Source organism: Dermacentor variabilis, chromosome 8 (assembly GCF_050947875.1).
Source record: "Dermacentor variabilis isolate Ectoservices chromosome 8, ASM5094787v1, whole genome shotgun sequence".
Lineage (NCBI taxonomy): Eukaryota > Metazoa > Arthropoda > Arachnida > Ixodida > Ixodidae > Dermacentor > Dermacentor variabilis.
Window position 1 is genome coordinate 106828321 of NC_134575.1, and position 26268 is coordinate 106854588.

A 26268-nucleotide genomic window follows, 5' to 3' on the forward strand; every position below is an offset into this window, starting at 1 on the left:
TCCAAAAAGGCATCAGAGCTTACAGGTAAAGTCCCCTTACCTCTGGGATAGTTCCCAACAACACATTACAAAAAAGCAAACTGGAACAAACCCAAGCGAGCGCTCTCTACGTAGTAGCACACAAACACCTTGCTCGGTGTCCGAAGGCTCGCTGTGGGGCGCAGTCAAATTGAGGTTGCCGGGAACAGTTCACTAGGACGTTTTCTTTGTCTTTCATGGTTTAAGCGGAGTTCCGCGCAGCAGATCTTAACCGACAATAACAAACGACATTTCCAGTGGTCTAACATACTTTATTGTGCAACAGACGGAGAAATACTGACAGAAACGCTACGGCGTTGAACACCAGCGTTTGACGCTAGTGAGCTGCAACTGCGCTTTGGCTCCACTCGAATGACGGGGAGAAAGGGGGGGGGGTTGTGCCCAAGGGCACGGCGTCCTGACACGACAGGCAAAACCGTATGTCTCTTCACACGACGCGGTTACTTTCTATTCTCGCCCAATCATTGCATACAGAACTCGCCGCGCACCATCGAAATCGCGGGCGTTTACAGTAATTAAATAAAGGGCAGGTCGAGTTCTCCGACGCCATCTGTTTATGGCTCCCACAGTATATAGCGCGCCGATGCCGTTTCGTCGGCCAAGCAATGCGCAAAAAACTGTTTGCGTCACAGAATCTCACCGAACAGGGCAACACTGGTACCGCAGACAAGGCAAAGCAATTGGGCAAAGTTTCACACGGAACGACCGGGCAAACAAACGTCAAAACACTGACCCAGTGGATGTCCGGAGCAAGAGGACCAGTTAGGCCTAACTTTTTTATCTCCCGTCAGCTCGAGATCACGTAAACGGGCGCTCTCGGCGGCGGGTCAGGGGCCACTGCAGTGTTTATTACCGACCAATGGGAATGCATAGTGAATGGTTTCTTTGACGGCACCGTGAAACCGGTTCGCATTGCAAATCAATGAACCCGCCGGCGACCCAAATAACCCGTTTCACCGCGATTGTGGTTGAGGTGTGCAGCAAACGCAAGAACAACGGGTGAAGTTTTTATTCGCCGATTGCGGGTCGATTAGGCGCGACCTGATGAGGGGGGCAAGCAAAAAAAAAAATAATGCGCCCCGGGATTGCAATGTGAGACAGCAACGTCAGGGGGGAAGCCAGCAGAAAGTGAAGCAGCCATTTTACCTCGCAGGCCTTGTAATGCGCGGTTAAGATTTCCGCATTGCGAGCGAATGGGTGAAAACGAAAAACGTTTCCGCTTACCCTCGGGGGTCTCGGAACGACATGGCTGATCAAAAACAGTGTCAGTCAGTCAGCGAAATGGTTAACAAGCTATTTTTTCTCGGCGCGTGATGTGATCGCCGCACTTTTCTTGCTTATCAAAACACACACGCGCAACTACACAGTACGATGTAGCGAATATTGTCTAAATAGTCACGGTCATCTACAAATGCACTAGTGTGGTGCTACTTAAGGCAGAACAAGCTCCTGTGAAGCCAAAACTGACGTACGCAGCCTATTTTATGTTTACAACAAAAATTTGCTCGTTGCGTAGCGGCCCGCCACTGCACTACTTCTTGTAGAGCAGGCGCACCAAAACATGGGCGTAGCGAGGCTGCGGCCATTTTTGAAAAGCGCAGCAAAATGGCAATGACATAACCTTGACAGTTCCGTGCAGAGCTTGCCAGTTTATGCAGAGTAACGGCGACAAAGCTCTTAGCTCCCAGTTCGATCCATCGGCGTATATTTTTTGCTTCCTGCTTTATTTTTACGCAAGCAGCTTTCTGAAGAGATATATACATAAATAAACGGCAGCAATGCAAGCTTTGGTACTGCGGTGACCAAATACTCACCTGCCCAATAACGTCAGTTTCAAAAAGCGTAGATGCTGGCTTCTTACCTCGGGTGTTGTCACGGTACAAACCACCCAGACCATGGGGGAAAAAATTGAAAGACGCAAGACTTGCATATGTCAATAATGTGCTTTTTATTTCTGCAGACTTCCGGGTGCCAAGGTCAAACGTGATGGGAGCCTCAGCCGATTCCACATCTCAGTCCTTGTATACAAGCACGCCAGGGGGTCGAAGTGTGAAATATCAACAGAAGTACGGGGGGGGGGGGCGCAGAAGCTGGTATGGTTACAAAGGAACTGACCAACACTTGATGGGGCTTGCGTCATGCGCGGTCTCAACAAAAACTCTGAGAGGGAGGAGAAAGGGCTTAATGGAACAAAAGGAAGGAGGCCATTGGCAACTGCAGAGCTGGTCTTGCAGGGCTATGTCCTCTGATGATGTTTTTTCAAGCTCTGGCTCAGTCCATCACCTTTGGTTGGACTGCAAGATGTCCAGCGTCAATACAGTCAGGTTCATGGGCTGCCCTGCATGGGAGAATAAAAACTTGTAACATGAAGCATAATGTAAATGTTCACAAGCAGCAGCAACTATGATACTGTCCCTTTGATGAACAAGCTTAAGCGGCAGAGAGGCATCTAAGTCAAGTCATTGTAGTTACATATGGTGGCCATGGAGCAAGAAACCTTTAGAAGTGGAAACTCCACTCTTTGCGGCGACCAGAAAAGGTCATAAGCCCATAGATCCACTATCATGCTGGTGGCTGAGAAAGAAATTACAGACTCGGTTGCCAAGGTAACCTGTCACGTGTGTTGCTCGCGTTTGGCCGCCCGCCTCGCACAAGTTTCTACTGAGGGCACTCACGTGCGCTTCTTTGGCGCTGATAGCCTGGACAGCGATTGGTGCTACGCTTCAACCATTTAAGCAGAGTCAAAAAATAAAATGCATTCCTTTCGATGACCACTATAAGGTGATCTGCAACTTTCAGTTGTATGAGGCCCTATTGTTTGACACCCGCGCGATGACTGATTGGATGGGTGTAAGCGCTGCTGGCATTCGTCGAAAGCAAACCTGCGTTCAATTTCCTCTAGTAAGTGACCAAGCTGATTTTTCCTCAAGCTCATGGGCCTCATTTGCTGTGTGCACATCGCTTTTGTTCACCGCCGTTGATGTTCCCGGCTTGTCGTACGCACTCATTCTTGATCTTTTAATGGTAGCATGACTGATATTTGATGACGCTTCCCAGGGAGGCCGCTTCTTTTTCGGGGACTTCAAAGATGCTGGAGGTGGAAGAAAGATGCAGGCAACAGCCTCTGGACGCAGTCCAGTTTTTTTTTTATTAATCCAGGATTACCTCGCATCTACGCTCACCGTACTACTTATTACGTCTCATCATGTTGCTCGTGAAGTGCTTCTCGGAGATGTAATCTCTCTATGTGAGTTGACGGCTATCCCCAGGAATCGCCGCAGCCCATGCGCGTTCGGGATCATTCAGAGCCTTCAAGATGCTCACCTTTTCTCTTCAAGACGCAAACCCACTTTTGTAGTTATCAGTGAAACACCTGCGTCCCAGTTTAGGCTAACAGATTCCAAAGAAAGACATTTGCACGTAGCAGCGCTGTTAGTATTACGGGCCACTAACAAACACCGACAAGAACTGTTGCTGTTTGACTTAAAGGCGCACAAATACAATGTTACGGCATGTCTGCCGAAGTGAATGTCTGTGTCGTCTGCTTTGAGTGGAAGACACGGGTGCTGCCGAAGAGAGCGTGCCCGAGTTTGCCGGGTGCCCGCCCGGGCGCCTGCATCTTTTTTTTTTTTTTTTTTTCGCAATGGCTTGCATGACGCGCCTCAAGGTGCCGCACCACTATCATGAGCCTCCGTCGGCACATATTTATTCAACATTATCTGGTCGCCCATACTGACGGGAGTTCCAGCTCCTAAATATTCCTCCATGATGGTTGCTAAGCCAAATGTTGCTACAAAACGACGTGGCTAGCCGAGATGATCTTCAGAAATAAATATGTTTGCGGGATGGACACTACAAGGAAGAAGACGGGTAAAAAAACGAAGCGCTGCAACAACCGATTTTACTGCTGCTTGATCAGCAACGATATGTACATGGTCATAATAAGAAAAATCGAAAACAACGAAGCAAAAATACCACATAGGGCCCTTCCTTCACGTTGCCTCATACATAAACAACTTTTTCTTTTCAAATAAATCTACAGAAATAGCACCGATGAACCTGTTTCCAATTTCCTTGATAATGTACAGTACTTCCAAATATCCCCTCACCATGACATCCCTGCTTTTTCCTAATATTTTAACATCTCCTAGCTTTGGTTCACATTTCAGATCTGTCAAACTTAAGATTCTTTACGAAAAACACTAAAAACTGTTTGATCATTCGATATGTTGACTGTTTATAAAAGGTTCACAGATGTTATTCTGTAGGGGTGCTGTGAACAGGCACTCTGCTCTATGGTTGCAGAAACAATGATCTGAACTGCAGACAAGCAGAAATGTTTATGAGGATGTTAATGAAATACCGTATTCAGGTAAATGTTATAGAAAATTCAGCTGCCATCATACGTCGGTTCTATCAGCATATGTTGCTTTCGCACGGGTTGGTCCGCATAATCGACGAGTCAGAAAAACAGGCCACAAAGAATATCTCAGCAACTGTATTTGCATTTTTAAAAATCTCTTTTGCCCTAGCAGTGGTATTGCATGCGCACACACATTTTTAAACGCATTTTGTTATATACATACACACTTTGATAATTATAATTTAGCTTTAGATGCAACACATAGGCAGCTAAAAATTTAGTACACTGTCAAGGAACACACTGTTTTTAGATCACAGTGCCTTTTTCAGTGACACTGGTGCTTCCAATTTTGCCTGCTTCAGGAATTTGTCGGAATAAGCTTGTTCGAAGCGATTACCTTTCACCATCAGAAGACCACCAAGGTTATGACCAGAGACTGACAGGTGACATTCCATCCAGACATTGTTTACAGTATTACGAATATACCATTGCATTCAGCATTACCGTGAGGAATTGACCATATCCCCCAGCATTACCATTGCAATCCTGTGTAACCTCAGCCATATGTCCACATCTTAAGTGTTTCCTACTGCTTGTTGACCACTGTAAACCAGACACCTTGGTTCGTTCCTTCGATCGTTCACAAACAAAGGTTAGTGAGCTTGCAGTTCAACAAACTCAAGTGCGATTCAAGTCTTGCAAATACCTTTTACGCTCCAGGGAGAGACGGCCCCCACTGTACTTGCAATCAGAAGCAGTAAAACTGTTTCGCCTGTGTTGATTTTTGACAAGGCCATCCCTTCTGCATTACAGGTAAGACATTTCACAGCCACAAAGAGGGAGTAACCATATGCCCCATGCTGCAGCAATCATGATAGTAGGCGAGAGTTGAGTTCACCCTGAACCACAAATTTAGTCGCAGCCTACACACTGCCAATTTAAATTTAACCACAGAGTGGTGAGCCCATTGCATTAATAAACAAGCACAGTCGTTGCAGGCACTCTAGATCGCTCTCTCCATTTTCCTGGCTTACCATCAAGCATTCTGCCATTGTAGGCCTTGAAGGCCTTCATGGCATCAGACTGCCGGTGAAACGTTGCCAGGGCTGTTCCAACTGCTACCATCCTGGCATCGTGCATGGGACCAATGTCTTGAAACAAATCCTGCAAAGACAGAGAATGAAAGCAAAGAACTGCAGGAACTGCAAAATGTGTGACGAGCACCGCAAAGTTGAGCAAAAATAAGACGTTTTGCAGGAAAAGTGCGCAGTGGACCTATGCTTCACAAAATCCAGGAACTCCTTCACCACATGGCATGAGCGATGAACTGGTCTTAGTTTCATTTTTATCCGAAGAACGGCGGAGTACTGAGCATTTATTTTTTCAGACACTCCTGGGTATCTTTGAAATGTGTATTCTGAATTTCCTTTGATATTAATGTTTTTGTAGATATGTTTTTTTATTGTTGTTTTTATTAACTGGCAGGCAAAAAAGGCGTTTTCTAGAATTATGTTTTACGTAATAAAGTTCGTTGTTTAACAGCATATGTTTTTTGAAAGAGCATTTCATTATGCACAATATGCTATGCAGCAATGTGTGCTGGAATATTATTTGTAGTGGTAAATAATTTTTTCCCGAGACCTATAAAGAACGACCATTTTCTCGCAGTAACGAAAGAGTTAAATGAAACTTCTGATAAATGGAACACCTTTTTGGATTCCTCTGAAGTTCCATTTAACGAGGAGTCCACTGTGACTTAATTTGTCCCATCAAACAACCAAGGTAACCTGTACAAATCGAATCAAAGGTTTGCTATTAACGCAAAATTTTAGGCAGAGCTTGCAGTACTACAGCCCAAAGCAGAACACAGCACGAGTAAGTCAGCTTGACGAAGAGTGCAGCCGCTATGCCACCCTGAACAGAAATTTTTTGCTAACTTAATGGTGCATTCGTAGAAAAAATTATCAAAACTTATAAGGCAGAGTCTTTGGTTGCATTTATAGTGCGACGTAACCTTTCAGAATCAGCTGGTCCAGATAAAGTGCCGTCAAAATCCACAATGTCACGGGAACACATAGGAAATGCTGATATTCCTCTTTTTTTCCTCATATATCCTTGCCTTTCAAGCCCTCGCTTATGGCAAGACTGAACTTCTTGGTAACAAAAGGTAACTTACCAATCCAGCTTTAACTTCTGCCAAATCTAACTGTGAGGTCTAGCAATCCAAAGTAACGCACAGGGTATGAGAGATGCCATAGTGTAGCGCTCAGGATCAATTTTGACCAATTGAGGAGCTTTAATGTGCACCTAAACGTAAGTACGTAAGTGTTTTTGCCTTCTGCCTCCACTGGAACGCGGCCACCATGGGCAAAATTTGGAACTGCAACCTTTGTTGAGCAGGAGAGCACCAATGCAACTAAGCCACCGCCTCTGCGCACATCGCCACCTCCACACCCGAAGCGACCACTCTATTCACAACAGCAAGGGCTCTCACCATTTCACCTACTCACCCGAATGTCGCTCTCGGTGACCTGGGGGTGAAGGTTGGCGACAAGCACTGAGCAGCCTGGTAACGGATCTGATGGTGAACGACGCGCAGGTGAGCTTAGTCCCCCACCATCGAGTCGGTGCTGGATCCGGCTCAGTGAAGACTGCACCAATCAAGACAAAGTCGAGACTCCTGTGACAGCAGCTTTTGCAGAAAAAGAAAAAGCATTTGCAGAACGCTTGTAGGAAAAAGACGTGTTGTTACAAAGAGCCGCTCGTCATGCCTTGTGTTTTAACCTCCAGTTGCTTGGGCGGCAAGATCATACGTTTAATAGATGCACATATAGCTCACACCACTCATAACATAATTGCTTGTAGTGCAGGAATGGTTATTGTGCAGTATTTTCCGACTCCCGTTTACCATCCCAGAGAACTCCACGTATATGCATGCCTCTTAAAGCGCAGCCACATGACACAAAATACCAGTTATAATGCGGCTGCTGGAAAATCTCGCAGACAAGCAAGGTAAGACATGCTTCTCAATGAGGTGCGCCATATGTGGAGTGGGGAGAACGACAAGGGCAATGCCGCGGAGGAGGAGACACGGAGCGAATGAACAAGGATTGGAGAAGAAAAAACATGCAACATCGGCACACTGCGGGCACATGGGGTTTGCCTAGGTGACCGAGAAGCCTTTCCTTCGGCTGGACTGGCCACTTGTCAGAGGCACAGATGCACCGACACTCTTTGGCTGTTCAGTTTGTACCCAGAAAGAAAACAGTCTTAAACCCCAACATCAACCAAAAATGATTTCCAGAATTCTACTATGCGTTGCACTTTATTGAAATTATGCCTACTAGAAATTCTGCAATGGTCGAGGTTGTGGCTGTGTTGCATGTTAGCCCGCTGCGATGTGGAGATATTGCACCTGCGACCTTGACTCCTCTGTTAGTTTAAGCTGTGTTCTGTAAATTAATTTCGGAGCTTTTAGGCTTTATGTCTGCCTGTGAGCAGTTACCGTTCTGTCAGTATGTGCACATACAAATTTAATTTGATAGGCATTTACCATAATCGCTCCCGAACACAAACTTCGCTTCAAGCGTGGTGCCCTTAGCTAAGCTTGTGAGCGTGGTCTCACACCCAATGAATTGTCTGCGGGTGCGAACACACCAAGGTCGAGTGAGTCCCCCGCGACCAAGTTGTCCGTGACCACATTGCCCGCAACAGCATGCTGCCCGATGACCCCGCCAACTAGGCCTAACCAGTACTGGCCCTTCGGCCGTCGGCGACCAACTTTGCAGTTTCATGTCGACTCAACAAAGCGCTTTGCAGTATCTGCGTACAGACAGCACTTGGAAAATGGAGTAACCACTTCTACAAGGAAAGCGAGGGCACGCGAGACACCTGCAACATTCTAATGCCGGCAACTTGGTTTGCAAGCAGCAGCTTTTTGATACGGCACACGCAGATCAGTCCGAAAAATCAAATGAGGCATCGTACACTGTGTATAAACTTCAGTCACCATTCTACATTAGTTATGTGGAGTTAGTAAGTGAAGTAAGAAAGTCATCTACTTACTTTCTCTATGCAATCTTTTCTATTTCTGCACTCATTTGTCTGCTTCACGCGAAGACTGCAGGATCTCTGACGTTCATCTTTCAGCATTCGTAAATTTAAATGGACAAAAACATTCCAGTCGCGTTGTTTCGACTCTCAAATACGTGCGGCTGCTTAGTCTACATGTTTTGCACATGTGCAGCCTTTGAAAAAATTGCGCTTTGGTTACAGTAGTGCAGTACTGCTTATGGTGCGGATATCTGCTCCTCCGGCGACTTACGCTATAATTAGTCTACACTGTAACTTGAAGCAGGTAGGTATTTTAAAGGAAAAGGCATAGCATCCGTCATCTTTGGCAATATTGCATACATAACACGAATGACTAGAGTAGGAAACAGTCCGCCGACTATTTTACAATGAAACACGTTGAGCATCCGCCGAAATATCGCCGCAGCTCGGGTGATGCCCTGTTAAAGAATTGTGCACATCCTACGCAAGTGGGAATTGATGTAAGCAAAGCTTCCTGTGTTGTTTGCATTGACTGAAGACAATTGGTGGTGATCTCTACGGTGAACGTCTCAGCGCTCAGTACAATACTAGAGCGGTGAGTTGATGTTAAATGTTACTTGCATGCACCACTTACCGTATTTACACGATTGTAAGTCGACTCGAATGTAAGTCGGCCCCCCCATATCGCTTGACCGAAAAAAAAAAAAAAAAAACCGAGGGCGCATTCGATAACGAAAATTTATTAGTATGTCATTGGACTACTCGTCTTCACTAGTGCTGCCATCGTCATCGTTGCTGCGGTCCCACAGCGCGTCGTGGTTCAGCGAAATGTCAAATTTGGCAAACGACCGCACCAGGACATCTTGCAGAACAGCAGCCCACGCCAAATGCACCCAACCACACGCAGCCGTCAGGGAGGCTCTTTTGACAGGTCCGGTTGGCGTAATTTCGCAGTCTTCTGCCGCCAGCCACTCGTTGTACTCACGGCGGAGCAGAACCTTAAAATTAAGGCGGAGGTCCGGGCTTATTTCATGACCACGTCGCACTTCACTGGCAGGGACCGATCATGCATTTCAGCGACGTACGCCGCAAGCTTAGCCTACAGCTCCGGAAAGCGTCCATACTTCGGCACGTGGGAAATTTCTCACTTGCCGTCACATAGGTGAAAATTTTGCTTCGCTGCAGTCGCCACTCTCGCACCACCCGTTTAGAAACATCGAAATTGCGGCCCGCTGCGCAGTGATTTGTTTCTTCGGCGTAAAGGATGGCAGCCCTCTTGAACGCTGCTGTGAACGAGTGCCGAAAGATTAGTGGGCCTGCAGCACTCATGACGACTGGGGAAGCGTAGAAGTAGCACGTAGCCGAAGTGGAGCGCGTCAAGAAGTTAGTCAAACCAATACCAATGCCTTTAAACAGAGAAAGAAACCCGCGAGCGGTGTCTGCTCTTCCATGAACTCCCCAACTCTGGGCCGTCCAGCAGGTCCACGACGCCGCCAGGAAACTCAACCTCCCGGTTCCGTCGTGGGAGACGCCCACTCCATGAGAGCCCGCAGCTCTCGTGGCCTGCAGGACCTGAATAAAGTTGATTTCCTTCCTTCCTACCGATACTCCCCGCAAGCGCCGCCGTTCTGAGAGTGCCGCCGCAAATGGGAACAGCGGCGCTTTTATCAACTATCGACACCCCCCCCCCCCATGAGTATTGCATTCACTGTAAGACTCTCAAAAATGTTGAAAAACCCTTCCGGAAAGCGAACAAACACGCGGGATAGCGAAAAGATACGGGTAGGGCCATAGAGCAAACATAAAATTGTAACTACGTTGTAGCTCTCGTTGGTATGGCTTTTTTTGGCGGGGCCATGTTTTGGTTTCGATTGTAAGTCGACCCCCCAACTTCAGACTTTCAAATTTTAAAAAAGGGGTCGACTTACAATCGTGTAAATACGGTATGTTTGTCTACGTAGGACACAGAATGAGACGTGGTTGCTTGAGGAGGTGTTGTGCACCAGTTTCATGGCCTGCGAGAAGGTTAGCACTGTCATTGACTCGCACAAAGCAACACGTCGTGGCAAAAGTGTTAACCCTTTGAAGGTATTTGCCGTACATGTATGGTGGCGGTTTTCTGTCCCGCAAGGTCTTTGCCGTACGGGTACGGTTTCGACCCTTTGTTTGAAATTTCGCACGATAATGACAATGCGTGCTCACTGGGAGGTGCTGCCACCTCTTAGGACTTGCAAGAAGCGTTTGAAATTTGTGCTACCTTCTTGGGGAGATAAACAGAACTGATTTTTAGCTTCAGCACGTAGCGCAGACTGTGGCAACACCCCGTTTGCGGTTTCGGTTTTATCGCGTGATCGCAACCGAGGCGCGCGAAACATCATTTTTCTCTTTGTCAGCACTCTCTTGCAGAGGCGGTGGAAATTGATTTCCATCTTGATTGGCGCTGCTCTTAGCTTGTTTATTACCGCCGCTCACGAGGTATTCTCGCTCTCTGCGGCAATGCGCTTAATGTGAGAGGGTACCTCAGACCTCTGCCCAAGGCAGCTGCATGCAGAGAAGATGTCATGTGTGCGCCAACACAACTCGTCGCTCCAAGAGAAGAAGATACACGCATTTTAGGCGTGCAGACTGGGATAAGGCGCTGCGCGGAGACCTGTGTTTCAAGGAGTACCACACTCTGAAATACTATTAAACATTTTGCATTTCTGAGTGATGCCGACACCAAAATACTGTTCCTAATTTTTCTTTTTTACTATTTTTTCCTTACTTTATATATCTTGTACATTCAAGATCCGCAATAAAGTAATTTGACCACCTGGGAAAGTTTTTTCAAAATAATTCGACCCTCAAAGGGTTAAATTTTACAATTAAATTATGGGGCTTCATGTGCCAAGCCCACAATCTGATTATGAGGCACACGGCAGTGGGAGGACTTCGTTTTAATTTTGGTCACCTGGGATTCCTTAATGTGCACCTAACTCTGAGTAGAGGAGCGTCTTTGCATTTCAGGGGAAAATACAACTGCCGCGGTCGGGATCAAACCCGTGACCCCGAGCAACGCCGCTAAGCTACCGCGGCGTGTACAGAAGTGCTGATTTGATGGGTGGCCCCTTCCGTGTGTTGCAAAGACAGTGATGGTGGTGAACCACATTCGTACCATCCCGTACAACCAATTTCGTTGTGAGGTGGTCTGTTGGCTTTCCGTGTCCTGTGGCCTCTGTAAATAGATACGAGTCGATTCGGCTTAAAACCATAACTTTTGTCAACGATGCCTGACCAGCCTTTCGAGGCACTACCGATTAGGCCTAACAGCCAAGACAGTGTGCCATGGCGAAAATTGGCTGTTGGCCGACGTGACTGCCAAGCTTTCCACAAGCCATCTCGGAAAGCTTGCTGCTAATATGTTCGTATGAGGGGCTACCTGCCAATCGGTTCTGAGATCATGCATACATGTTTTTGACAACCGTTGAAGCCGGCAACTATTACAATTGTGCATAGAAGTTTGCAGACTGACAGGTAGTTCCGAACTGCATGTACAAACATCTGAATCTTCGTGCATGAACATGCACATGTTATACGATCTGCATGCCCTCCAGTGTTTAATCGGCCCTATATCTTAGCACATAGGCGCTAATTCCATCGCCGTTCCCTTTGCCGGCGTTGGGTATAGGAATCATTTCGATTGGAGTTGATGGCTTGGACAACCCTTGTACCAAAACAGGCGTGGTTCATAATCAGATTGTGATTTTGCCCCGTAAAAACTCCAGAATTAAACTTTCTTTTGTCCCGAAACCAACTGAGCACCGTGGTATGGCTGCATGCAATGCATAGACTTCAGTCGAGCATTTCACAAAATAGAGCAGTACATAATCGAGTCTCGAACTGAATTATTTGAATGTTCACAAATTGATTAGCATATTTCAGTACTAGTTGCATAACCCTACTGAAAACATTGCATTGCCGTGAAACTACAAAAATACTGCACTTTTGCGCAGTTGGCGCAAATGGGATTTGAGTGGGCCCAGCCAGGAGCAGGCAAGTCGAATTGTAGCAAAATGGCGCAAGTGGTGCTGTTGGACCACCACTGCACACTATGAACCACCCGCCTGAAGTGGCATGCAAGACAGCGAGAGCAGCAGCAACAGTGGGAAAAGTTGAAGGAAAAAGCAAAGAAAGTTTCGCTTTAAAATAAGGGAAAAACGCCTTAAGGCTCATTCACACCGGCGACTGACAGTGGTCGCGCGACCAAGTTGGTCGCAAATGGTTGCAAAGGGTTGCTTTTTTCAAAAAGCGACCATTTTGGGCCAGTCTATCGCTGCTCGATTTTTCAGTTGCGCGACTGTGGTGGCAAAAGGTCTACATACGGTCTCCTCCAGCGTAGCGGCAAATACAAAGTGCACGCCACCATAAATTCCGAGAGTTCTCGCTTAGAATGATAATCTCCGGGATTGCGACTTGCGGGTCAGGCTGTGGCCGTGCTCAGCCGGTCTTGCCTGTGTGAACATCAATTGCCTTCGGTCGCTTTTTGGCCGCGAGTCGCAAATGGTCGTGCGACCTCCTCAAGTCACCGGTGTGATTGAGCCTTTAGACATTAAAAAGAATGAAGCCAAGATAGTTGTATTCTTTGGAGTAGCTTGCCCTCTTAGTACTATACTTACTGCCTCATGTTATCCGTCTTTGGAATAGCCTTCCTGGTACAATCGTTTCACTACATGATCCTGTGGCCTTTCGGGAAAAGTAGCAGCTGTATGTGTTCCTTAAAACTGTGCAATGACTGCCATTGAGTTCTACTTTCGTTATATGCATAGGTTGTCTTGGCACTTTTCCTCCCCAACTAGCGAATGCAAAAGTGATTGCTTACTTATTGATGGATGATCTGTCCCTACTATAATTACCACTTGTGTATATTTTGATATGGTTATAGGTTGATGTATTGTGTTCTTGCTTAAACACCTCTAGGTTGCTGTAATCCCCCTTACTGAATTGCTTCCTCTGTGGGGGGTTGTAAGGTATTGTAAATAAATAAAAATAAATGCGTAGCAACAGGATGTTGAGGCCCCTGCTTTTCTTTTTCCCCTCAACATTTTGTCAATGCCAGGAGCCTAGTAATGTCAAATGAATGATCCTGATACCACAGCAAGAGCTGCATTAGAGAGGAAAAAAACAACCTCCCCCATCAAAGAAAAAAAAAAAGGGAATGCATGGTCATATCACACTTGTATTCCTCAACACAAATGACTCGAATGAAACATTCAACAAATCGAATACTCACTGCATCTTCGTACTTAAGCAGTGTTCTCTCCTCAAAAGTGCAACTAAAACAAACATGCTCGTCTGGTGCATCTGATCAGTCTGTACTTCTTGCGTGCTTTCAATCTCTTTCACTTTCCCATTCCCTTCCTTGCATGCAGGGCAGCGACCTGGTTACGTCGATGATCTCAGAAGATTGTCACTTTTTAAACTGGGACAAGCCCTCCTCATATTGTACTACAGTGGAACATCGTTAAACCATAGTTGGCCGAACCTCGGAAAAAGTATGTACTAAACGGTAGTACTGCTTAACCGAAATAGCATGAGATTGCCTACTTACCTGTCAAAAACGGAACTCAGAGAGTGCAACGAAAGGGGAAAAAAGCATGCAGTATTTATTCATTTCATGCGACAAAAGTGTTATTTTCGTTTGATGCTGCAGTGGCCAAGCAGCGACAACAGCGGCTTCAAACTTACTGAAGCTGCGAGCCAGTTTTCCAGCCAGCCCCCGCTTCTCTACAAACATAGCTTGGCAGATTCCTCGTTGGCGTTGCATGTTTTCCGTGCACGCAGGCGGTAGCGCTGCAGAAGTCATGGGGCACCTTTTTCATTACGGGGTGCTGATCTCGTTGTGACGATTGCATTCATGAGGCTGACGTAATGCGCAGCTTCTGCCACTGTCGGGCCTGAATCACCCGTGCCTTCCATGTTGTCATCACTGTTGCTAGCTCAGACTTCGACAACAACAGAGGCCACGTTGGTGAACCTCGTAGCTGACATCGCTTCGCGGTTGCAGCAGCACTGCTGAGCAACTTCTTTGCATTCCAAATGCCACACACCATAGTCGACAGCATATCCCTGTCGCGTGCCAGCGCCAACATCTTCGCATCACATTTGATAGCACGAACAATGTCCATTTTTCCTTCTATACTCAGCACCCGGCGTCTTTTTTATCCGAGCTTGGGCATGACGCGAGTCCTTCTTTGCATGGCGCCACAATGTTTTTTAGCATGGCGCCGAAATGATGTTGATGTGGCTTCACGCTCAAACACACAGGGCTCTTGGAGGCCATTGTTCTGATCTCTGAGGCTTGTTGTTCTGCCGGGCCGCCTGATGGAGACGACGCACCGCCGTGTTTAAGCAATGAAAAGTGGAAACACTACGTGTTAACCGATACGTACGCAATAAGCTGGTACGGTTTATGTTGATACAAAACACATTATGTTCAATGCCCACTGAGTTGGGGATTTGACTTTACTACTTTTAATACGAAACTACTGTTTAAGCGGGTACAGTTTAACAAGGCTTTACTGTATAGTTATTCGAATATAAAGGGAGGTTCTCTCCCAGAATCCACAGCCTCAATGTCTATCGCCATCTTAGATGCGAAGTTGATAGATTCAATTACTGTTTCAATATGGCTACAGCAGTGTCACATTTCTGGCAATCCAGACTTTAGAAGGCAGCACAAATTGTAGCAATTAATAAGCCTTGCCTGGTAAGGCAGTATCATATTTTTGTGTGTACAACCAGCACTGAGAACTTGAAGAATTGAACAGCAAAGGCGGGGTGTGCGAGTTAGCATATGCAAGCTTCACCGTGAAGTGCGACTTGAGCAGCAGTGCGAATTTCGCCTTATGCCAAGACATTATGGCAGAACATGGCGCGCGGCGCCCATATAATCGGCACCGATTATTCTGATTACTTGGTGTAACGGACAACTCCTGCCAAGTCCGAACAATTCGTTGGTTATTCTATATAGCCTCGAATTAGTGTGCCTACTTTTAAGTTCTTTCTCTTAGATCCCACCATATAACCGCCTTACAGTTGAATAAATACTGTATTTTTTCGCATTTGGGCCTTCGTGGCTCAAGCAAGATTTTTCGAAACTTGCTCATTCGTGCAGTTCTTGGCTCTCTTAGAATACAATGCTCTCAATCTTTGCCGATAATAAAAGTCCCGAGCAGAGACCGTCAACATCCCCAATGTCGCGGCATACGGGTGTGGGAACTGCAAGGCGACAGTGGCATTGCCCATCTATGTTTTCACACCTTTTATGGCTCATTAAGCCTTGTCTCACAGGATTAGTGGCTTTTCTTTCTTTATTTTGGTGAACTGGTAAGTTACTAACACAGCTTAATTACTCTTCTCTCTGCTACTGTGGATGCAAATGGGTCGCATGCACAGACAACGGTCAGCGCCGGGGCTCACCGTTGCCCGGGGTGTCCTTCCAATCGATGCAGTTCCTGTGTGGTAGAGCCGGGCTGCGGCGGCCGCCGCGGCAGCCGCAGCTGTGGCGGCTCCAAGGGGTGACCTCCCGAGGACGTCGTCCAGGGTCAGCCGCTCGAGGTCGTCGTCCTCCTCCAACGCGCTGGCACGTCCCCCAAACAGGCCCTGCCGGGACTTTTTGATGCACAGAGGAAGAGACAAAGCACACGCTGTGAAACCTACTAACACACACAGCTGAACTTGGATACAAGAAGCACAAGCACAGCGAATTATCGGACGCAACAAAGCAACTCTGAAATTCTTCTCGCTAACATCCGCAGGTAACAAATACCTGCACATAACGAATATTGGATATAAGGACAGTATACTTGAGCCAGTTGCAGCTTCAACGTAACGAGAAATGAGACTACTGTAGTACAGCTGAACACTGATGTATAACAATGACGGATATAACAAATCACTAGATATAAAGAGGTAAAGTTTAAAATTTTCTAGTTAACATAGTGTAACAAAAATATGTTTATAATGTATATTGGACATAACAAAGGTAGTGTCAGATTAGACTCCATAACATGTAGGGTCAAATTTTTTTTAAAAAGGAAGTAATAATTAGAAAATTTAGCAGAAATTAAGAAGTTCTTTTAGATTGCTTTTAACACAAAGGCATATATTTTAATGTGACTCCAGGTGGTAATTAGACAACTAATTATGAAAACCAAGCTAATCAACTCTTTAACTAATAGAATCTGATTGATCCTAATGCAATACTTGAAACTCATCGTCCAAGCAGTTCATAACAGTTTCCATACTTTCAAAAAGCTGACAGTAATTTCTGTGACGTAATGGATTCTGGACAATTTCATCACACTGCAGAAATTAGCAGAAATAACCAAATACAGCAATAGCCATTACAGGAACAACGAAAAGAAACAAGAGACCTCAGACTCGCAGAATAGTGTCTAGAAACACTGTTAGCAGTTATTTAGCAGAAGGCGGTTCCTTACTAGTACTAAAGAAAATAAATGCAAAACTAAACCTTCTTTGAATTTAGCGCGCTAGCCACAGTGCTCATTACACCTATCTAATGTCACTGATTATGCCCCAGCTTACCTGAATTGAGCCAACTTTTGAGCAGCAAAATTTCACAAAGGTTGCCACGCCATGACATAGCTCACCAAAGAGCGTAATGTAGTCGCTCTCAGTGCATAAACAATTCGCCAACTCCAACGAGACATTCCTCAAAATGAATGGTGTTACAGGAAGCTTTTGCAGAGATGTTGAGGTGGCATTGCCAGCCATCTTTCATTTCTGCATCGTACCTGCCTTACCAAGCCTGTGGATGGTCAGCCTCACTTATTTCGTTAATCTATTTGGCATGCTATCCTAAAATTGACGTTCTGTAATTGAAATATAGGCTATAAAATTCCTGTAGAGTCCCTCTAAAGTCAAGGCATAAAGAAGCTGGATGTTACTTGCATGTTTTTTGATAAAGTCGAGGGTTTGATGGGGGAAGCCCGTTTGGTCGGGATGTTACATTTTTAAAACACACACGCACAAAAGAAGGTAGACGTGCCTTCCCTGGGGGAGCCTTGCCCACTTTTTGCTTTGTCCTTTTTACCTTGTCCACCAACAACGATTTATCTTTTAGACTCGGTACACAAGCAGCAGCAAACTCGGAACAGCACAAGCTGGCCATCTACACACGGTGGCTTTTGCTGTAGACTTTGTTGTTGCCAATTTCGCCTGCTTCAGGAACTTGTCTGAAAGAACTTGCAGAAAGCACGCACCCCTCTGCAGCTGTCCTTTCACCATCTGAAGACTTCCAAGGGTTGGTCGTATGCCAATAACTGTAACATTTTAGCAATCAAGAGTTTATTTTTCCTAAAACATAACGAAACATTAGTCAGGTTGTAGAAAAAGCTCAAATTCACAAGCTTTACGATAAATTTCGGAGAGTTGGCAGGTGTGAACCTGTGTGTTGCAAAGCTAGAGCCTCATGTCAAAACCAAAGACATCTCAATGCACTGTGCAAACATCGAGCGATTGCAGATTGCTGTGGAATTCTAGACGGCAGACAAGAGGAAAGCGTGGCAACTGTCAGCATTGCCATCTGAAGCACAATAAACTTCTCCTTCCAAGGCCAAGGCCACATGCTGGTGCCCCAAAATCAAGCAGAAGTTGCAAGCGCCTTGATAAACGAAACTGATTCCTCGGGTACAATGTCCCGAACCAACACAGCGAGGCTACGAGAGAGGCCACATCAAAAAGCCTCAGAATGAATTTGCCCAGCGGGGACCATTTAGCATGCACCTATATCTAGTAACGCGAGTGCTTCTGCATTTTGCGTAAACCAAAATGCAGCTATAGTGACGGGTAAGTAAATCTGTGAGCAGTGAAACACCATGTTCACCGAGTCATTACAGCAGACACTGAGATTTCAAATGTTACTGACTCTTTTTTTTTTTGTCTTTTCTTCATGGACACGGATCCGGCCCGATTTACACAGTGTCGAATTGCCCCTCCTGTCACCGTCATGCCACTGGCGTCTGCCATGAGACAGCGTTTTCTCGCAAGTTCCTAAAATATGACACACCAGTGATGTTGGCAGATGCTCTTAATGTCGCCGGCATCCCATTCTTGAGGAGAAACCAACGAGAAAATGCTGTCTCATGATGGACGCCTGTGCCGCGGCGGTGACGGGACGCTTGACAGCTGTGTGAATTGGGCCTTACTGTGCCTCACCGATGCGTTCAAAGAATCACGTTACAAAAAGTTTGTCTCGTGACACTGAGATCTCTTTTACCTTCATAGTTCCCGTGGAAGGATCTACGTCACTTGCCATTGTCATCTGTGCCTTGTCTCGCAGAAGCCCCTCGAGTGACTTTCACACTTCTGTTGTTACAATCAGTTGGATCACAGGTTTCGCCTTTGCAGCATTAAGTGTTTCCAAAAATCAGTATTAGGCCAAAGGACCTCAGACATTGTCATAAATCGTGCCCATGCCGCATTCAATTGTGCGCACTGATAAGGACAGCCATTACTGCGAAGCTGGAATTACGGAGCTGCACAAATCTGTGCTGCTTACCGACATAAAAGGGTTGGCCGTGGTCACTGAAATGCCGTTTGGGTTCACCTGGATCCGTTTGTTCCGGGCCAGCGGGATCTGCATTAGCAGGCGTCTCAATGCCACAAGCACCTCTGGACTTCGTGAAACTTCATTCCCCCTTTCCTTGGCAAATGGAAAGCTGTCTGATTAGATGAAGCAAAAGTGTAATTTTCGAAAATCCATTGAAAAAAAGATATTTTGTGCAAAAAAACTATTTTGGGAAATTGCTACTGTTAAAGTACACTGTTGTGAATAGCTCGTCTTAAAGCATTCCACATTCACGCTGCTTTGGGGCATCGTCACAGTCCAATGCCCTAAAAGGAAAATATTAAATTGAGCCATTTCGTTTATGCAAACTTAGCCACACTGCACATTCAAGTTATTCGTATCAACACTGTCACTCGTATCTCACTGAACCCTTACATATACCGTGGGCACTTCTGCTGAACCGTGCCGGTACAGTGGTGAGTGAAAGAAACAGTGAAGACACTTACCAAGAAGGATAGAGTATATATACTTTTAAGACTTTTCAGAGCAGCTTACTTCTGTGAAAAAGACTTTGGTACAAAAGCCAAAACGCATGAAAAGCTTTTTAATCTAGCCTTCTTGGCTGCTGTTTTCACTATTTCTTTCGTTCAACAGGCTGCCTCTCGACCAGGCGAGATGTCATCAAACCATCGACTGTACTGTGGTGTGTCGCACTGTCCCGATAGATAGGATGAGTGACATACTTCATTACGTTGCAGACTTTCCAGTTCAATTATACTGTACTTACTGTAATACAGTCGAACCCGGCTATATCGAACTCGCAAAAAAACGCCTATCAGTTCGATATAGAGCATAATTCGATATAAGCATGCTAAATAATTGGATGTCATAAAAGCACATACCATTTATAAAATCACTTTATTGATTAAACTAGCTTAGTTTCGCACGAAATAGTGCTGCATTTTCTTCTGCTTTGGCAATTTCACTGCCTGCGACGCACGCACTTTTCCACATTAAGTAGTCGGAGCAGCTGAGGCCGCAACTTTCCACATTCGCGCAGAAGCGCCGGACTAGTGCGAGCGCACCAATCACTTCGGAGGATGTGGGCCAAGGACCGTCGTTGCTTTCCTCATTGTGCCCACTTTCACTTGTGCTCGGTACGATGTTGGCAATGTAGTCTTCGTTTTCGGGCTCTCCCGTGGTCGCGACACATCATTTGCGCTCACAAACTCATACACCGTTGATTTGTCAACAGCTTTCGGAAATTCTGACAGTTCGCTCCAAACTTCGGCAACACTGGCAACGGCTTCGTCGCATTCATAAGAATTTACGGTCATCACCGAGCATGCGGAAGTCGGCACGGCTGAAGCAATTTCAGATTAACCACTCGTACATGGCCGTGCGTACGGGTCGGGCGCCACGGGCACCGGGTCGCGAGTTTGGACGCTTTAGCCTGAATCTCCCACTTATTCTTCAAGATCGTGCCGAGAGTGCTCCTCGGAATCTTGTGCTCTGCGGGGACATCCGACTTCTCACCGCGTTCGACACGATTTATGATTGCGAGCTTCACGACGAAAGGCAAATTCTTCCGCTTCATCACGACAACACTGCGAGAGAAGGCCTACAAGGCGCACACAAAAACAGCGAGACAAGTCGCACTTTCGCTATCTTGCATGACAAGGGCACAAGAGCATCTGGTTGGCTGTCTGAACAAGCGCTGCGGGCGGGCCAGGATCATTTTTTGCAGGGGGGGGGTGCCAACGGCTCGTCCGAGGCAGCGCGGTCGGGCGCGGTCACGGTAGGGAGAGCGGTTGGATGGAGCCGCGCAGCCGTGTTTTCTCCGCCACCGTGAGGGAAAGCCAACTTCCGGGGGCACTTTCAGCCGCTTGACGTTCGATATATCGGGTGTCGCTGCTATTTTTGTTCGATGTAAGCGTAATTTTTGCGATATATACTCATTGTAACTATATCGTGCCCAGAAATTGTTCGATATATAGAATAATTCGATGTAAACGGGTTCGATATAGTCGGGTTCGACTGTACAGACGATTAACCGCTTCCGTGACCTGTTTAGTATCCTGCATTCTGGTCAAAAATGGGCAACTCTATTACTGCAGAATCCCTTATAGAAAGCAATGTATACAATATTTAAAATCCTTACATGTAAAAAATCTTAACCTTTCATTGAAGCTGAGCAATGCTATTCAAATTTTTTTTTATATGAGTATCGTTGAGAAGTAATTGAAGATTGCAAAAAAAAAGGAAAGTACTTTCACGAACCTAAGCTCGCCCTTGGCCATTTTTACAAGAAATGTGTGGATGAACACGGCTCGTCCATGGCACAAAAGCGGCTAAGTCAAACATGTCACAAAATCATCTAAAGAAGAAAGCTTCTTGAATGTAAGCAGACAGAGAAAATCAGCGGCGGCAACAAAGCCTACTGCCTCCCCCCCACCCCTCTTGCCTATCACCTTAGTTGCGAATCCTTTGAATGCCATGCGACATGTGGAAAGTTCCTGTGTCAGGCACACACTTATTTATCATTTGCACCAACAACACCTGGGTTCTTGTCCTCTCCTCCTTTCCATAATTCACTGCCATGCACATTTGAAATGCAATGCTTTTGAAAGGCAAGGGAACAACTTCAGACAAAAATGTCATTATGCATTGTCTATCCTGTTTGCATACCGGCCAAGCAGTGAATGTTGTAAGTTGTGAACATCCCACACACACAAGAGCAGAAGAGGGAGGGTCGGGGGGAATAACGCGCTAAAGGAACTTTTGTGCTGACCACACACCCTTTGTGGGATATGTACGTACCTTATTAATACTGATTTACCTTTAGACACAAAACACAGGCCGCAGTCAACTTGGAACAGCAGTACCTAACAAGCAAGACACTTTCTTTAGATCACAGTGGCTTTGCTGGTGCCTATTTCACTAACTTCAGGAACCTGTCTGAATAAGATTGCTCAAAGCAGGCCATATTTTCACAAGCAGAAGACTTCTAAGAGTATGGCTGACGACAGATGGGGAAAGCAAAAGCTTCTGGCAAACGAAATTTATTTTTCATAAAACGCAAGTTGTGTGGGCTCAGGCTAGTTTGTGGTTGGAGGTTGATTACCGTACTTACTCGCATAATGATCGCACTTTTCTGTAAAAAAATTCACGTGAATTTAGTGGTGCGATCATTATGCTGGTTAAATTTTCTGTGAAAAGGAAAATATTTTTCTTTGGATCTCGCATTTGCTGCGGGATGACAACAGGTCAACAAACCAGCGGCTGCCGCTGTAACAGTGCGGGACACCAAAACAAAAATGGAGGTCGGCAGAGCAAGCCGAATGCACCGAACGCAATTATTTTTTCTTCTCATGAGCACATTATGTGCACTGAAACAGTTTCTTCCATATCAGTAATGAATAATGTCGTTAATGTCGGCAAGTTTGCGGCAATAACGTAGCCATGTACATTTTGAGAGGACAGAAACGGAGATGGGCTCGCTTACCAGCTGCCAGTGACACAGAAACACATGGCGGGCATGCTGTGGAAACTGCGGCATTTGTCTTCAGTACTATTTTAACACGGCACTGTTCCGCTAAGGGTGGGCGAATATCTTAGCTCTGTTATAAGCGTCGGTGTATGAATAGGGTACACTTCTAGCATATCAGTGTAAACGTGGCTACTATTGTTGCCGCTTGCGATTTGTTGCGTGGCCATGAGTGCAGACGAGAGGAGTCAAAGGGCGCTTTTTTTGTTGTTGTTGAGCACAACCATTACAAAGCCAAGGCAAGTTTTGTTGTAGCTTCATTTTCATGGAAGGGCGGAAAGTGATGAAAGGAGTGAAATGGGGCATCTGCTTAATAAGAATGTCTGGTGCGTGCAGACCGCTTGGTATGTCTTGAGTCGTTCGCGTAGCATTCGACAAATGGTAAGTGCGATCATCATTAGCTAAACTTGGCACATGACATATCGCTGAGGAAAGTCATGGGGGTGATCATTACACAGGAAAAAAGAAAGAAAAAAGGAATATTGAGGACAAAATTCAGGGGTGCGATCATTGTGCGATTGTGATCATTATGCAAGTAAGTACGATAGTACCGAACACGAGAAAGATGATGCGAAAGTAGCAACAATTGATGCAATGTCAAGCAGCAGGGCCAGGCTCAACAATGTAGCCTCAGCAGACACACAAAGTCAGTCTGATTTCATTGCGACACCAGCATGTGGCTCATCTCCATCTACCTGTCTTCCTGTGGTGTGCCCCACCATCTCCAGTAACACTCTTACGGGGTCTAGTCAGACATGGTTAGATAGGCCTCTTCGTGCCGTGCCAAAGGACAGGTGAACAACAAGCCCTGCCTGTGTCACCTTGTTGTTGAACTGTCATCAGTTACACAACGAAGCAACGCTTCCAAACATCGTAACCCACTTTCTCAAACCCCACAGCGCAAGTGTCTCAGTCTTATCCTCTGCGAAGTTTGAGCTTTCGCTGCTGCTGGCACCCTTTGTAACAGTTACGTTAGACATCACTTTGGACACTAGGCTTTACTCCATGCGCTTGCAAACCGGTGCAAAGCGCTGCCTTTGAGATGTCACTGCACCGAAATATTTTAGTTAAATACCTGACCCCTCCAGCGTGCCTCTGTGATAGCCCAAAAGTTCTTGAGATGCTACAAACAGCCCGCCAGAAACAAGTACAAGGTATTGTTTGCACCTGCCGTCTCACATGATTACCTGTTTAAAGGGACACTAAGAACAAAAATGATTTGAGCTGTGCCAGTGAATTACTCTTCCACATTACCGAAGAAGCCCCTCTTACTGCGAGAAAGCATCTGATACACCACAAAAGATGAAAAAACGATGTGCCGGTGGCGACACTGCCTTGAAGTTCTCACTCCAGCAAGGCACGACATCAAAGATTTCAACGCAGTTTACTCGGGCCTAGTTAAATTTTCATCGGTAAAAAGGGAATACACATTGTATTATAAGAGAGCCAAAGACTGAACTTTGGAAGTTTTAAGAAAATTTACCGAACTACAAAGGCCAAAATGTGAAATACAGCCGAACACGGATATATCAAACCCACATATATCGAATTATTGTCTGTATCAAACTCGTATATTATCCCCTTGAAAATTCTGTGTTAAAGTATAGAAATTCGTACGTTTATATCTAACAATATTTTTACCCGCCATTGGATATATAGAACACCGCGCGATCTCGGCACTCGCTGCACCCGCGAGCTCCGCACCTCCCCCAAAAGGCTCGGAAAATGTGAGAGCGGAGAGGGAGGGAGGCTCGGACTGTACTCCCGCTGCGCACGCTCTCCGACTTGCGGAACTGCTTTTTTTTCTCTCTCCCAATGTCTCATCCTTCCCCCGCGTAACCATAGTGATCGGCTCGGAAAAGGTAGCCAGGAACGAAGGCGCCGGCGGCCTCCTCCTTTTTCCTTTTTTTTCTTGTTGCCTTTTCACGAGTTTTGCTCAGCCAACCACAGCTCGTGCCTTTCGTACGTCGCTGTCGCCCTCGGAGGTGGCCATTGCGAGCGCTTTGTTGGCGGAGGCTGCGCACATGAATTCTTGTGTTTTGTGCGCGTTCTTGTGTTTCGTGTTCATTATTGTTTTGCGTGCGTCTCACGACACGTGTGACTGGATCGTGGTGGGCTGACGCGGAAGCAATGGCCGCAGCAAGCACAAGCAGCGTCAAGAAGCGGAAGAACCTGGACTTTGCGACAAAGCTGAAAGCCATTCAGCGTGTTGAGGCGGGCGAGAAAAGTGCGACGGTGGCAGACGACTTCGGGATTCCTCGGAGCACTCTAAGCACCTTGTCAAAAAACAAGACGGACATAAAGTCGAAATCGGCGGAGCAACGAACGTCGGGAGCTTGTCGTGTGCGCACTCCTGCCCACGAGAAAATTGAAAAGGCCCTCTATGCGTGGGGTTTAGAGGTGCGGGCTTAGAACATTCCGGTGCATGGCCCAATGCTAATGGCTAAAGCTAAATGGTTTGCCGCTGCACTCAATGATGACAACTTCGCCGACAACACAGGGTGGCTGCGGAGGTTTAAGAACCGCCACAAGATAGTTGGCAAAACCATTTCTGGGGAAAGCGGAGCCGTCATCAGCCAGGATATCCAGCAGTGGATTTCGAAGGAATGGCCGGAAATTTGCGCGAAGTTTTCACCCGCGGAAATCTTCAACGCCGACGAGACCTGGTTGTTTTGGCAGATGCTGCCCAGCAAGACGCTCGACGTCCGGGGCAGCACGTGTCACGGGGGCAAGATGAGCAAAGTCCGTGTGAGCGTTCTGCTCGCTGCAAACATGGACGGCTCTCAAAAGCTCCAGCCCTTTGTGATCGGCAAAGCAAGGGCACCGCGCTGCTTCAAAAACTGTAAGCAGCTCCCCGTTTGCTACGCCTTCAATAAGAAGGCGTGGATGACGCGTCAGCTGTTTACAGAATGGCTGCAAGCGTGGGACCCCGAACTGCGCAAGTCGGGGCGTCACGCTTGCCTTCTCGTCGATAATTGCTCGGCCCATCACACCACCTGCGAGCTCGAAAACATCGCGCTCAAGTTTCTGTCCGCGAACACGACAGCGAAGTTGCAGCCGCTCGACCAGGGCATCATTAAGTCGTTCAAAGTCTGCTACAGGAGGCGACTCATTGATAGGCTTTTGGTGAACCTCCGCATGGGCACCGAGCTTAAGGTTGACCTGCTGGGGGCCATTCAAATGATGACGGGCGCCTGGAGAGACGTGAAGCAAGATACCGTGGCCAACTGCTTCCGGAAGGCAGGCCTCGTGACGGCCAAAGTTCCCGAAACCTGCGAAGACGGCGACAAGTGCATGGACGACGCGTTTCGCGCGTTGTCGTCCCTTTTCCCGGCTGCCGTTCCAGCCGAAGTGTCTGCTGACGATTTTGTGAACGGTGACAGAAATGTTCAGGCTGTTGCGAGCCTCGCCGACGAGAACATTGTAGCTGCAGTCGCAGGGACCCAGGCCGACAGCTCGAGTGGCGACGAAGAACGTCCGGACGAGGGGGCGGCTACACGCTCGTACTCCGCCGCTGAAGTGACGGCCGCGTTCAGCTTGATTCGCCGAAGTTGCGGCGACATGGAAGGAACCGGGCTTTCGCACCTGAACAGCCTCGATAAGATCGAGGTTGGCATCTTTAATTTCATTTGCAAGGCGAAGAAGCAGACCAACATAAGCGATTTTTTTTCAGGCAAATAAAGCATTACGTTGCGT

The 26268-nt window shown here is 46.6% G+C and overlaps 2 protein-coding genes across 3 annotated transcripts in view; both read right to left on the reverse strand.

The window, feature by feature from the left end:
- LOC142590523 (putative ATP-dependent RNA helicase DDX5) overlaps nt 1-1414 on the reverse strand; it is a 38022-nt gene extending 36608 nt beyond the window's left edge. Inside the window, exon 1 of the mRNA XM_075702714.1 lies at nt 1264-1414. Coding sequence (XP_075558829.1) covers nt 1264-1286 — 23 coding nt within the window. The 5' untranslated portion in view covers nt 1287-1414. The remainder of the gene's footprint in view (nt 1-1263) is intronic.
- Nucleotides 1415-1968: 554 nt separating this feature from the next.
- LOC142590525 (uncharacterized) overlaps nt 1969-26268 on the reverse strand; it is a 37373-nt gene continuing 13073 nt past the window's right edge. Inside the window, exons 5-9 of one of the 2 annotated variants that reach the window (XM_075702716.1) lie at nt 19017-19094; nt 15914-16105; nt 6913-7053; nt 5437-5566; nt 1969-2377 (exon numbers count right to left, since the gene is read on the reverse strand). In XM_075702716.1, coding sequence (XP_075558831.1) covers nt 2319-2377; nt 5437-5566; nt 6913-7053; nt 15914-16105; nt 19017-19094 — 600 coding nt within the window. In that variant the 3' untranslated portion in view covers nt 1969-2318. The remainder of the gene's footprint in view (nt 2378-5436; nt 5567-6912; nt 7054-15913; nt 16106-19016; nt 19095-26268) is intronic. The other variant, XM_075702717.1, reaches the window with a different exon arrangement.